We start from the raw sequence: 11,686 nt of genomic DNA, 5'->3' as shown, positions 1-11,686 counted from the left end.
ATATTTGAGGGTGAACCTGTCACAACACCAAGAAATACAACGCGAGATCAGACTGTACAAGAGAGCTGCACTTTATTAGACACACAATCACAGCAAATTATGTACAAAAGAACGCAGGTTCAACCGCCTGCTGTCTTCTCACAGGAAAAACACACATTTCTCACAAAATATCATGGCATCCACACTGATAAATTAGAATCTCCAGTATCAGTAGGCGTTTAGATTTGATATATTATTATGTCATAGATCTATTTTCTGTATTATTTTTAATTTTTTTTAGTTCTTATATCACACTACTCTACAAATGGGAGAATCACTCTGTGAAAGAGGACGTCTTCACTGGCGACGTCTCTGTTTTGGGGTGCGCTCAAGCTTTCCGGTTCCTAGATGTCCAACATTCTCGTCCACTATCATCATCATCATCATCATCATCATCATCATCGTCACGTAACTTCACAGTAAGACTGAACATGCCTGTTACAGACACCAAAATAATGTGTCATTCGTTGTATTTGTAAACCTCTAACACAGATCCACCTCTTCATCTCTATTGCTTTCTCACATCTTTGAGAAAAAACATGTAGACGGTATTTTTTTTTAGATTTCCTTTTTTTTTTTTTTTTTTTAAATCAACTGCACCGTGCGTTTGCTTGAGACTATACATGCATTGTTTCGTATATACCTTTGTACCCATCTTCATAGTTTATTAATAAAACATCTTTTGGACATAACAATTTGTCGAACTCACTAAGAATGACTCGGCCTATTTACAAGTCACTTTTGATTTTTCTAGTTTTGATGCCAAGATTTTTGAACATCCACACATTCATGTAAAAATCTCATATACATACTATAGAATGGATTTGTTCTTTAAAAAAAAAAAAAAATGGCAAAATTAATACAGTTCCATGTGATTCCCTTATTAATTCATCTTGGTGGTTTTTACAACTTCTATAGCTTAGCTTAACTGCTACTTAAAGCCACAAACTGGAGCAGTGTGAGCCACTAAATTTACATCCACTTCTTGCCTCTGAACCCTTCAAAGAGCATCTTTACTCCATGCTGTCCACATGCAGACACACATGTGACACAGACACAAATTAAAGCCAAGTCACTCGCTTTTGTCAAAGAGCCAAGCATCTAGAGAACTTTTGTGCCCGTTTCACAACCGGAACCACGATATCTGTGTTTTCTGACCATCCCCAAGGCCTTTAATGTCTGACCTGAATCACAAATACAGGATGTAGCAGGAAAAAAATAAAACAAAACAAAAAACACTTCCAGACAAAATGATAGGAGCAAAATGAGCCCCTACGCACAGGCACTGGTCCAGCCTCTCGTACCCAACGGTCACCCTTCAAATTAGGGGAGCGAAAGGTGCAGACAAGCTGGACAAGCATTTACAGGGACAACTTTTAACAAGTCAAAATTACATGAGATCCGACTCAAGAGTCTGTAAAGAAAATCCTAGCATTTCAAAATGAACTTCAGTGTATATTACAGAGGCTAACGGTAATCTATACAGCTATTTTAAACAAATATAAAAATGTTCTCCATATGAATAAATAATCTCAGTGTGAAATGTAATATCTCTTTCAATGAATTAAAAAAGAAAAATCTGTACAAAATGGTCACTAATATATAAAACAGAAGAGATGATGACATTTTACAGTATATAATTGAATCTAGGCCTAAATATATATATCACATTTTCTTCACAATTATAATATCATACACAAACATCTCACTTAGATATATTTATATATGTATATTTATGTTTGATTTCAAGTTTGCATGAGTTTTTCTGATTGCCAGAGGCGTCCGCTGAGTGTGTTCGACATGCCTGAAGCCTCCGGCCATGTTGAGTTCACAGCCCATTAACACTCGTCACAGGAAAAAGAAAATAAAACACTAAAATAAAAATCCGGAGAGCATCGTCACGCAGTTGTGACGGGGTTCATCTCCGACATCAGCTGGGGAAAACTGCTACGTGTGCAGCCTTCCTCCTCAGCCCTCACCATATGCATATGTGGCAAGTTTAACTCAGAAAATTATAGATTTGAAAGTGGAACAGCATGAGTGAGTGAATTTTTTCTCTTTTTTTTTTTTCTTTTCCATGACTTCACTCAATAAAGACACCCGGGGCTTAAACCTGCAGTGCACCCTGGGTGAGGCTCGCCTGCTGTGCTGTGCGCTTGCAGTTTTACACACCGTTAGAGCTCAGGGACCATTTTGCTCAAAAGCCACCGCTGCAACCTGACACACTGCCTTTCATGAGCTATTTTCCCTTTTCGGTGAAAAAACACGACAACAAGCCAGTTCTCTCAGGATCTTCTTTGGGTAAAAAGTGTTCTTCTGTCAGTGCTGCTGATCTAATAATACGCGAGCATTCTGGGATTTCTGGCGAGAAAGTCATACAGGCACTGGGAAAAACATGGTAACAGGTCCTTGAAGACAAACAGGCAGGAATACGACGAAAAGGCAAAGAGCACTATCCTGGTGAAACTGCAGCAGTGCTTATTAAATATTGCACATATGGTTCATAATTCAGGCCCTGCAAAAACTGTCATATAATAACTTCAAATAAATAGTTTTTGTTTTAGAGAGGCCACACACCAAAGAGAGCAAAGTCAAAGTGACGGAGAAAGAGCGGCCAATTAGCTTCTCTTTGACTCTTTTCATCTCTGAGTTTCTCTCATCACAAGCACTCTCGATGGAGACAGAGCAACTTAAAGCTGTTACTATTAAAGTAGCCTTCAAACTCATGTCCTCAAAACTAATACCCTCTCCTCACGCTGCCTACTCTTTGTCGCCAGCCTATATGTACATGTTTTAATCTGCACGCCGCAGAGGATCAATTTCACACAGTCACTCCGGAGAACAGCAGAAAAGAATCACTTTGGCTGTGACCGTCTGCTCAGCCTTATCCCCCTCCGAAAGGCAGCTTCGAGGCAAAACACATGAACAGGCAGCTTCAGAACGGTTCGCTGTAAAATATTTACACGTAAGACATGGCCGACAGGCCTGTGAGGCGCTCTAAATAATCAGAACTTCAACTTGGATCACAGCGGCCCTTAATAATGTGTCTCAGAGCGATAAAGTGATAAAACCATAGCAGCACATGTGGACGTTCACTAAACATTTAAAGCTTTGTGCTAGTCGCTGTGAGCCAGAGTCTTTGAGACAAAAATCAAAAGCCCTGGGTCCACATAAAAAGGGACAGTATGTAAAATGTAGAACAAAAATAATGTGGTCAATGTTGAAAATGAAGTGAAATTTCCTTAAAGGACTGAGGCTAGAAACATGATGCTTTTGAGAGCTGATGACATTAATATAGCTCTGATAGCTTGATATTGAATTAAAACTATTAAATAGTTTGGCTTTCTTTTTTTTGTTGAAAAAGTGAGCCATTTTTTTTACATTTGCTACATAGCCACAGTGCTATGCTATGACTGAACTTATCTTTCTGAATTTAGAAAAATGCATGTTATTCCAAAACCTGTATCTTTATCCTTCAGCGGTAAGGATGCCTTCACAGATGTGTTAACCATGCTGTGCGCAATGATGCACTTAAATTCTGCAGTATATACGTGGACTTTTACTCTGTGTCAAATGGTCCCCCTCTGTGGTGCATTCATTTTTTTTTTATTCAGATATGATTACAAATTTTGATCTGTTAAAGTCTGTCTCACCTGAGCTCAGGGCCAGAGAAAGCAGCAAACATTCCTGTATCATTAAATATTCCTATATACATGTTCTTGACAACAGAAATCTTTAGGATTATTTTTATTAGGTAGCCAACTATAGTGAAACAAAATCCCATACTCTGCAACTTTATGTTAAGAAACTTCTTCATGTTGTATCATTTTTTTAATTCGTCTGTTTCGAATGTTCCAGTTGAGTTGGTAGTGTAGCTGTGAGAAAGCTGTGCTTTTTAATACACTTTACATTTTCCTCTCAGCTCATTCAAGAGCCAAACTGCATCTGCCTTGTACATACGTGCTGATAAAGTTTTTTTTCTTATATATCTGTGAAACACTATTTAAGTGGCATCAGCTCAGTAAAGTGTGTGTGCGTGTGTGTGTGTTTTCCACCAGTGTGCTTGAGTCTTTGGGATGGGACTTGATATCAGGTGCAGAGATGCTGACAGCCTGTGAGATGCTACAAAGGAAACATCCTGATTGTCATAATCAAGTAGTAAGTACACATATAGAGAAAATCATCCCTTTAACTCTTAAGAAAGGTCATTTTTCCCTTCCGTTTGTGTCACTGCGCCTTAGATGTGCCTTAGATGTGCTGCTTCAGGAGTGTTCATTACAATGTGCTTTTGTTGTTTGCTGTAATTCTTTTCTCTCAATTGAAACCATGTTTATTTTTTTTCTAATTATTCATGAAATGATTTCTATTGCAGAAGTGCACGTGGATATTTATATGCAACATGATATCACAGCGGACGTGTGGAATAAATAAGGGAGGGAAAACAATCATGTAAACTCTTTAAAGTGTGTGCAAACAGACGGGAAAATATAGCACCAATTTAAACTTTCAACTCAGGTGATGCAAGAAAAGCAAAAAGTGCCCGTTTTTCTTTTTTCTTTTTTACACAAAACCGCCCGAAACCACAATCATCCCCATGGTTTCTTTTCTGTTTTTTTTGTTTGTTTGTTTGTTTTTTTTAAATGTCTGAATATTCTCAGCAGACATCCATTCTGCCATGAGATGCAGGTGTGAGCAACACCGACCTGGACGCAGGATGCTACTGATTATTGATGATTATTGCAGCTCTATTCTCTATAACCAGTCAACCACACCACTATAAACACACTGAATGGAGGTTTGTGAGAATACATCCAATCACACCAGCTTAAAGCAGGCAGCTGGTGGGGGCCTGTGCGCTCTACATCTGAAAGACTGGCAGGATGAACGTGTGGGAGAAGTGCAGAGGAACTGTACAACCAGACTAAAGAAAGAATCTTGTTTGAAAGGGAAAATCAGACCTCATTTACAGTGAAATGATGAAGTCTTGACTGAGTCCAATGCTATGGAAGAGGAATAAAAAGCCTAAAAGTCCTGAAAGAACATATGAGGTGTTTAGTTTTTCTTCATGGTTTATGCTCGAATGGCATCCTCAATGTCCTCATCCTTCCATTCATCACTAATAGATGCTTTGGGGGGGGTTCTTAATTCACGGGCTTGCTGCCACCATCCTTGCAGTTGCTGAAATCAGGGCTGTCGAGGCCTTTTTTGGTGGAACTGCCAAGCCCAGAGGGTAGAGTGAAGGAACTAGGGAGAGGAGGAGAGGAGGGAGAGAGGGATGGAGTAGGGGTCGTGGGTGAAGAGGATGAGGAGGAAGTGGAGGTGGGCGTAGGGGAGGAGGACTGGCTGCTGGGCAGGTAGGAGCCTCGCTGCTCACGTAGAAGGCGGCGCTGACGAAGGGCGGAGGAGAGGAGCAAGGCCTCGGCGCTGAGGCCAGAGGCGGACAGACTCGCCAGGAGGGCCTTGGCTTGGCTCGACGAGACTATCAGAGAGGGCTTTGCCCCCTCCAGGGGGCACTTCCTCACGGCGGGGGCGAACGCTGCCGCAGGAGAGGGCACTCGGCTTGAAAAAATACCTGCTTTGAAACCAGAGACGTATGGCTCAATACTGCCAGCGCCGTGGGTCTCCAAGGCCTTCAAGTGGAGCAGGGACACAAAAGACAGGAGAGGGTGGAGCAGGAGTGTAAAGAGATGAGGTGTTCAGGGGTCAGAGTGGGAAATCGTGAAAAATTAAAGTCTGAAAACTGGTAGTGGTTGGACACATTTCCCTGCAGCACCTTCCTTCACTGTTACACTCAAACATGCCTGTGCATGCATGCTCGCACGCGGACATACACACTCCTTCTCATCTACAAGTGCACAGGTTTCAGAGCATATTTTGGGGTCAACTCTGGAGATGTTAAAAAGAACTGGTAAAGTGAAGAGGGGCAGATAGGTGTGTGCATCTCTGTCGTCGGGTGAGCGGGAGGAGAAGGAGGCTGAAGAGGCTCGACACGGACAGGTTGCTCACTGTTGCGCGGGTTACAAGTGCAGGAGACAGGCAGGCCGGAGGGTGCGGGGATGCACAGGTTCACAAGGGGTGACGGGTTGGGTGAGGTCGCACCGCAGGTACAAATGTCAGAGAAGACATGTAGTCAGGGGGGGTGGAGGGGGGGGGGGGGTTAGAAACAAAACAGGAGACAAAGACAGGAGATTGTTATTCAGGCTGATATCAGCATGTGTGATGCAAGCCATGACAGAGGCAACCATCTACACATCGTGACTGAACCGCTGATACCACTGACGGGGTGCAACAGTGAAAGAGATCGGCTCAGACTTCACTGCTCACCATCCACTTTTAAATGATACTCATTCTTAAAGATGAGGAAAGTATCCACATGAACACACAGAGCCACACCTTTATTTCCTTCATGTAATGTAGGAATGCGCCAGAAGATGGCACTGTTTCAACGGCGTGAAACTTCATGGAAACACATTCAACACATTCTCTTTGCTAAAGTGAGTCCACCTTACAGAGAGAGTTTGCATTCTGCATGTTAATGGAAAGGACTGGATTAAATAAACCTGGAATAGTGAGAGAGGAAAGAAACGGCCAATTATAATCCCTGTTTCTTTTTTTAAATGGGCTTGTTAGGTGAGTTGTGCAGAGCAGGTGAGCAGCTATACTGCACTGCTGAGAGGTTTGCATGTGCTCGATTGCACTCTGAAAGCCTGTGCATTCAGCTGTTTCCATGGAGTTGTTCTTCTGCCTGAGAAACCTGGCTGACAGTCTTATTCTGGTCTGCGAGAGTGGGAGAGCAGCCTCCCTGCATTTCACACTCTCAGGCCTTCCTGCCAAGCGACAGCCCCTAAGGACAGGATGCCACTATTTCCACCTCACGCCCATCACCCTGGAACTGGCCTGTTTGACTGCCAGAAGAAATAAGACGCCAAATGAGAAATGAAAAGGTCTGAGCTGTGAAAGTGTTTGCATTGTCATGTCCTTCTTGATCTCTGCCGATGTAAACAAGGGGGAAATTGTAGTTTTGACTGTTTTTATTTTATCAGCACATTGACTTGAATGGCCTTCACATTGGAAATGTTTAATACGAGATAGGAAGGATTTACAGAAGCTTCTTGTCAATGTGACTGAGCTATTATTCGAAGGGGTACATAGTGATAACCTTAACTTGCCCTCCACCTGGCTATCATTACGTGCTAGTGAGCATTTTCACACACTTAGGTGTTTTTGTGATTCTTGAGTCGGGGGGATAAGAAGGAGCTAGGTGGCTCCAGGGCGTTCTGCTGATTTCTTGGGTTCGTCCCTGCCCAGCTCAAAATGCCCCAGAAACGTCACTGGAATTTGGCTCGAGGAGATAAAAGAGAACAATCTAAGACACCGCGGGGAGCTGGAAGGAGGGTAAAGCTCTGCGGCTCACGTGTAGAGATAAGAGCAGGAGAGGTTTAAAAGAAGAGACGTCTTTACCTTGAGCCGAAGGCGGAGAAGAGATACCAGTGTCTGATTGTCAGAACGATGACATGAGTCAAAAAAAAGAAGGTCATCAGGTCTGAGTTTAACTGTGAAATACGGTGTGCACTTAATAACAATAATATTTACGTTCTAGCTCAATTATTGAAACATAAGATATGGCCAAATACTGGATGACGGTAACTCTTTTTCTTCTTTTTCTGACTATTTTCTTCATATATTACCAACTTACTATTTTGGAAATTGTATTTTTTAGTGGCTGTACTTAGTATTTTTAGTCATTGCATAGCTGATGGCAGAGTGGGGTTGACTGATCACACGAAGAGTGGCAAAAAGTTCTTAATTAGCTTTATGAGGCTGCATGTAAATCGGCCAGCCGCCTCAATAATTGGAAGAGATGAGCCGCAGATAATCAGCAAGTTTTTCCTGCCAAGTCTACACTTTTCATTCTACTGAACTGAAAACTGACTTAAGCGCCAGGTTCCGCTCCTTCCATCTGTGGGCCATACTGTCGGGACCTGCTCAGCGGCCCCGCTGAAAGATTTCAGACATCTTCACAGTTGCAGGTCGGACAGGGTGCTCGTTGAGATGAAGACGTGTAAAAATCGGGCCGTTTATCAAACGTAGAGGGCGTTACTTTTCCTGATGAATGCTGCTTTTGTGTAAAAGTAAAGTCTGCTACAGCTGCCTGTTTGTATCAGCTGCTTCTTTGTTTCTCTTTGTTATCCAGCGTGCTGTTTTGGTATTTTCTCCTCCCGAGCTGCTTGGCACCAACTTTCTCCGCAGACTATTAGAGTGTCCGCCGTCCCTCGAAGGATATTCATGCGCACAGATTCTTTTACAATGGCTGTTTTGCACAGTTTGTTCACAAAGAGACCGTGTCATGCGAGTGTCATTCTAAAATAATAGGATTAATTTTCCTTTCATTAGACAAGTGTAGGCACCCACTTAGCTTCCACATCTCAGGGAATGAATGAGACCAATAGAGGGAGGGTGAAGAGGAGAGACGGGCAGCGTGCGTTAATTGCAGACTACAGGAAGTGGAAAAAGGGGAGACGAGAGACATGGAGTAGAGGAAATATGAAAGACTTGATGGTGGAAAAGGAAGTGCCCTGTTCCAATAATCAGTGATTGTGAGTGGAGTGGGATTGCGGTGGTTCTTCCCAACCTTCTCAGTCTGAGCAGACCAAAGCCTCGTTACTTCTCCATCTCTCAAATCTCTCTCTGCCTAACTCCTTCGCTCCTCTGCAGTCTTAAAACCAGATTTGGAGGTTTAGGTGCACTTCACTGCACTCCTGTTATTTTTCAAATTACATTGACATTAAGTTTTTCTTTTTTTTTTATCCCACTGTACTAGCATGGTCCAAGAGTCGTCTCTTGGCTTTGCTCGGCCGACATGCTTCAGCAGTTTAATTACGTTCCCTTGGCGGCCATCTAGCATCCTTAGGTCCAGTCTTCTGCTGTACTTTAAAACACTACTTAAAACGCGAATAAATCGACCAACTATCAAGCAAATGAATTAAAACACACGTATGGAAATCAGTTTTGAAGAATGTATGAAATATGACTGAAATAGTCATAAATCCATTCTGCTAGGCTCCAGAGAGAAAACAAAATATACAACTCCTCAATTTTTTAATTAAAGAAACAGGTTTCTGAAATATCTGATGTCTTTGGATTGTTTAATTATTAGTAGGTTAAGACTTATTTTAGGTTAATGCATCATTAATCTAATGTCTTGCTAAAGCAGAACAAACTTCTATGAGGAACAGTACACAGAGAGTAAAACCATACTGTCAACAGGTGGAGGATGCTGTTGATGTGCAATAATGTTTTGTAGGGATCAGAGGGGCACATACATGGATGAACAAGTTCTAATAACATGATCAAATCAAACAACCTGCTTGTATGTATATATTCAACAAATATTGAAGAACTAGGTGTCAGATTTGTCCTTGCCGTTAGAGGTTATTGTTCTTTGACTCATTCCCAACTGTTGTAGATTAATAGCTATCTCTGTGCAAACCCTCTTCAAATACGTACAGATGGCGTTTGTCATTTATGACTACAGACATATTAGCAAGCGTTAACCCTGACAGTTAAAACCATACCTGCTGCTGGCCCAGGCTTTTCTGAAAGTCCTCTCTTTTGCCACTTTTAGTCTTGTCTGTGCTGTTTTGTTGCAGCTGCTTCAGTTTCAGCGCAGCTGTGGAGTGGACAACTTTCCCGATGCTGGCATTATTTCCACTCTGAGAGGAAAATAACAGAGAAAGAAAAGCAGGAGGAGAGTTAATAAACGCGCCGTGTGTGGTTGTACATTTCAGTTTGGATCACCAGCGTCTACCGACGGTGCCGAGACACGAATCAGCTCATTGATTCCAACGAGCAAGCCCGTCGACTGAGACTGATGAGTTTTTTAAGATCTGAGCAGATAGTGAGCATAAAATAAACTGTCCACTTCACTGCGTTTCACCATCTATCAACTGAAAATGACAGAGAATGAAATATTGAAACTCAGCATGAAAACTGATGTCGCGTGGCCTAACTTCCCAGCAGGACCCACGAGGCATTGTCCTTAATGATTCTTCCTGCTGAGCTACTCTATTGACTTTCTCTAATATGCACAAAAACAAATACACTTTCAGGCAAATTTCCATCCAACAGCGCCTCTTCTGCATACAGAGACAATAGCTGAGAGGAAAACTGATAAAATATTAACTGCAGTGCTGTCAAATGCAATTAATAATGCAGTCCTATGATGCAGTAATTTAAGGCAGAAAAGATTGTTTCCACCTTCCTTATCTTATCTAGAGGATGTTTAAACAGACTAAATGTATAGTATGCCTAGTGCTCAACTGGTAAATGCTCGCTTCAGTCGTGTCACTTAAAACTGAACTGTAAATGAGCTTGAAAGTAACGTTTTAGTCTGTGAATTTGTTGAGCTGCAAACACTTGACACGACTAGGAGGAAGGGTCATGTTGAAATGATCAACGTGCCTGAATCCGGAGTGATGAAATAATGTGTGAAGACTTTGTAATCCTCAACCATGCTCACGGGAACGCCGCGAGGCTCCACATCAGAGGGCCAAAACTCACCATGACAGAAACTCAAGTGTTGCAGCCCGACCTTGAGTGGGGGGGGGGGGGGGGGGGGGGTGTGTGGGGGGGGGGGGGGGCACTCGAGCAACAAGTATCATGATGATGCTGTCATGACACCTCTGACCTTTTGTTTGGTTGTTTTGCTGATTATAGATTTATAAGAAGCAGTGGTGTTAGCCTTAGAGATAGATATCTGTCTTAATGTCCTAAATTCCTGCTAAACTTCTTATTTTAACGTCTTATTTTCTTAATCATATCTGTACTAGGAATTAGGAATGGGCGATATTTTACCGTTCACGATATACCGTCAAAAAAATTCCCCACGGTAAGAATTTGTCATCTCGCGGTAAAAACGATAAATTCCCGTTGATGACGTTTTTGTGTAAAGTCGAATTTATGGTTCTGTGTCAAATCGACGCACAATGTACGTGAAGGAAGGAAGGAAGGAAGGAAGAAAGAAAGAAAGAAAGAAAGAAAGAAAGAAAGAAAGAAAAGAGGAAGGGAAAAAGGAAGGACAGAGCAGGAGGAAAGAAGGAAGGAAGGGAAAAAAGAAGGAAGGAAGGAAGGAAATGAGCCAGAAAGAAAGAAAGAAAGAAAGAAAGAAAGAAAGAAAGAAAGAAAGAAAGAAAGAAAGAAAGAAAGAAAGAAAGAAAGAAAGAAAGAAAGAAAGAAAGAAAGAAAGAAAGAAAGAAAGAAAGAAAGAAAGAAAGAAAGAAAGAAAGAAAGAAAGAAAGAAAGAAAGATAAATTCCCTGGTATTTTTTTTATCGTCATTTTTATCGTTATCGGGATAAATGCCAGAAATTATCGTGATACATTTTTTACTCCATACCGCCCATCCCTACTAGGAATCTATTTCTCTCTGTCTTCTAAAAGCACATCGGGTATTAGAAATTCTGATGTAATTACTATATGGAATAGTTCAAAATATACTCTCTAAATTTAGTCTCGACATAGCACTCTTGAAGAAAATAATAATTAGTTGAGGAAAATATGATTTCAAGAGAAAGCAGGGGGTGAAAAGTAAGGCTGATTCACCAGACATGACAAGTCCAGAGGAGGGAATGAAAAGGAAACAACAGGAT

The 11,686-nt window shown here is 41.7% G+C and overlaps 1 protein-coding gene across 2 annotated transcripts in view; it reads right to left on the bottom strand.

Moving 5' to 3' along the window:
- Nucleotides 1–55: 55 nt before the first annotated feature.
- srcin1a (SRC kinase signaling inhibitor 1a) overlaps nucleotides 56–11,686 on the bottom strand; it is a 117,018-nt gene continuing 105,387 nt past the window's right edge. The window contains exons 18-19 of one of the 2 annotated variants that reach the window (XM_061711992.1): nucleotides 9,615–9,752; nucleotides 56–6,044 (exon numbers count right to left, since the gene is read on the bottom strand). In XM_061711992.1, coding sequence (XP_061567976.1) covers nucleotides 6,042–6,044; nucleotides 9,615–9,752 — 141 coding nt within the window. In that variant the 3' untranslated portion in view covers nucleotides 56–6,041. Of the gene's footprint in view, nucleotides 6,045–7,764; nucleotides 9,753–11,686 lie in introns of those variants that run through there. The other variant, XM_061711991.1, reaches the window with a different exon arrangement.

The sequence above is a fragment of the Cololabis saira genome, chromosome 21, assembly GCF_033807715.1.
Source record: "Cololabis saira isolate AMF1-May2022 chromosome 21, fColSai1.1, whole genome shotgun sequence".
Classification (NCBI taxonomy): Eukaryota; Metazoa; Chordata; class Actinopteri; order Beloniformes; family Belonidae; genus Cololabis; species Cololabis saira.
This window is presented reverse-complemented; position numbering and strand designations above follow the sequence as displayed.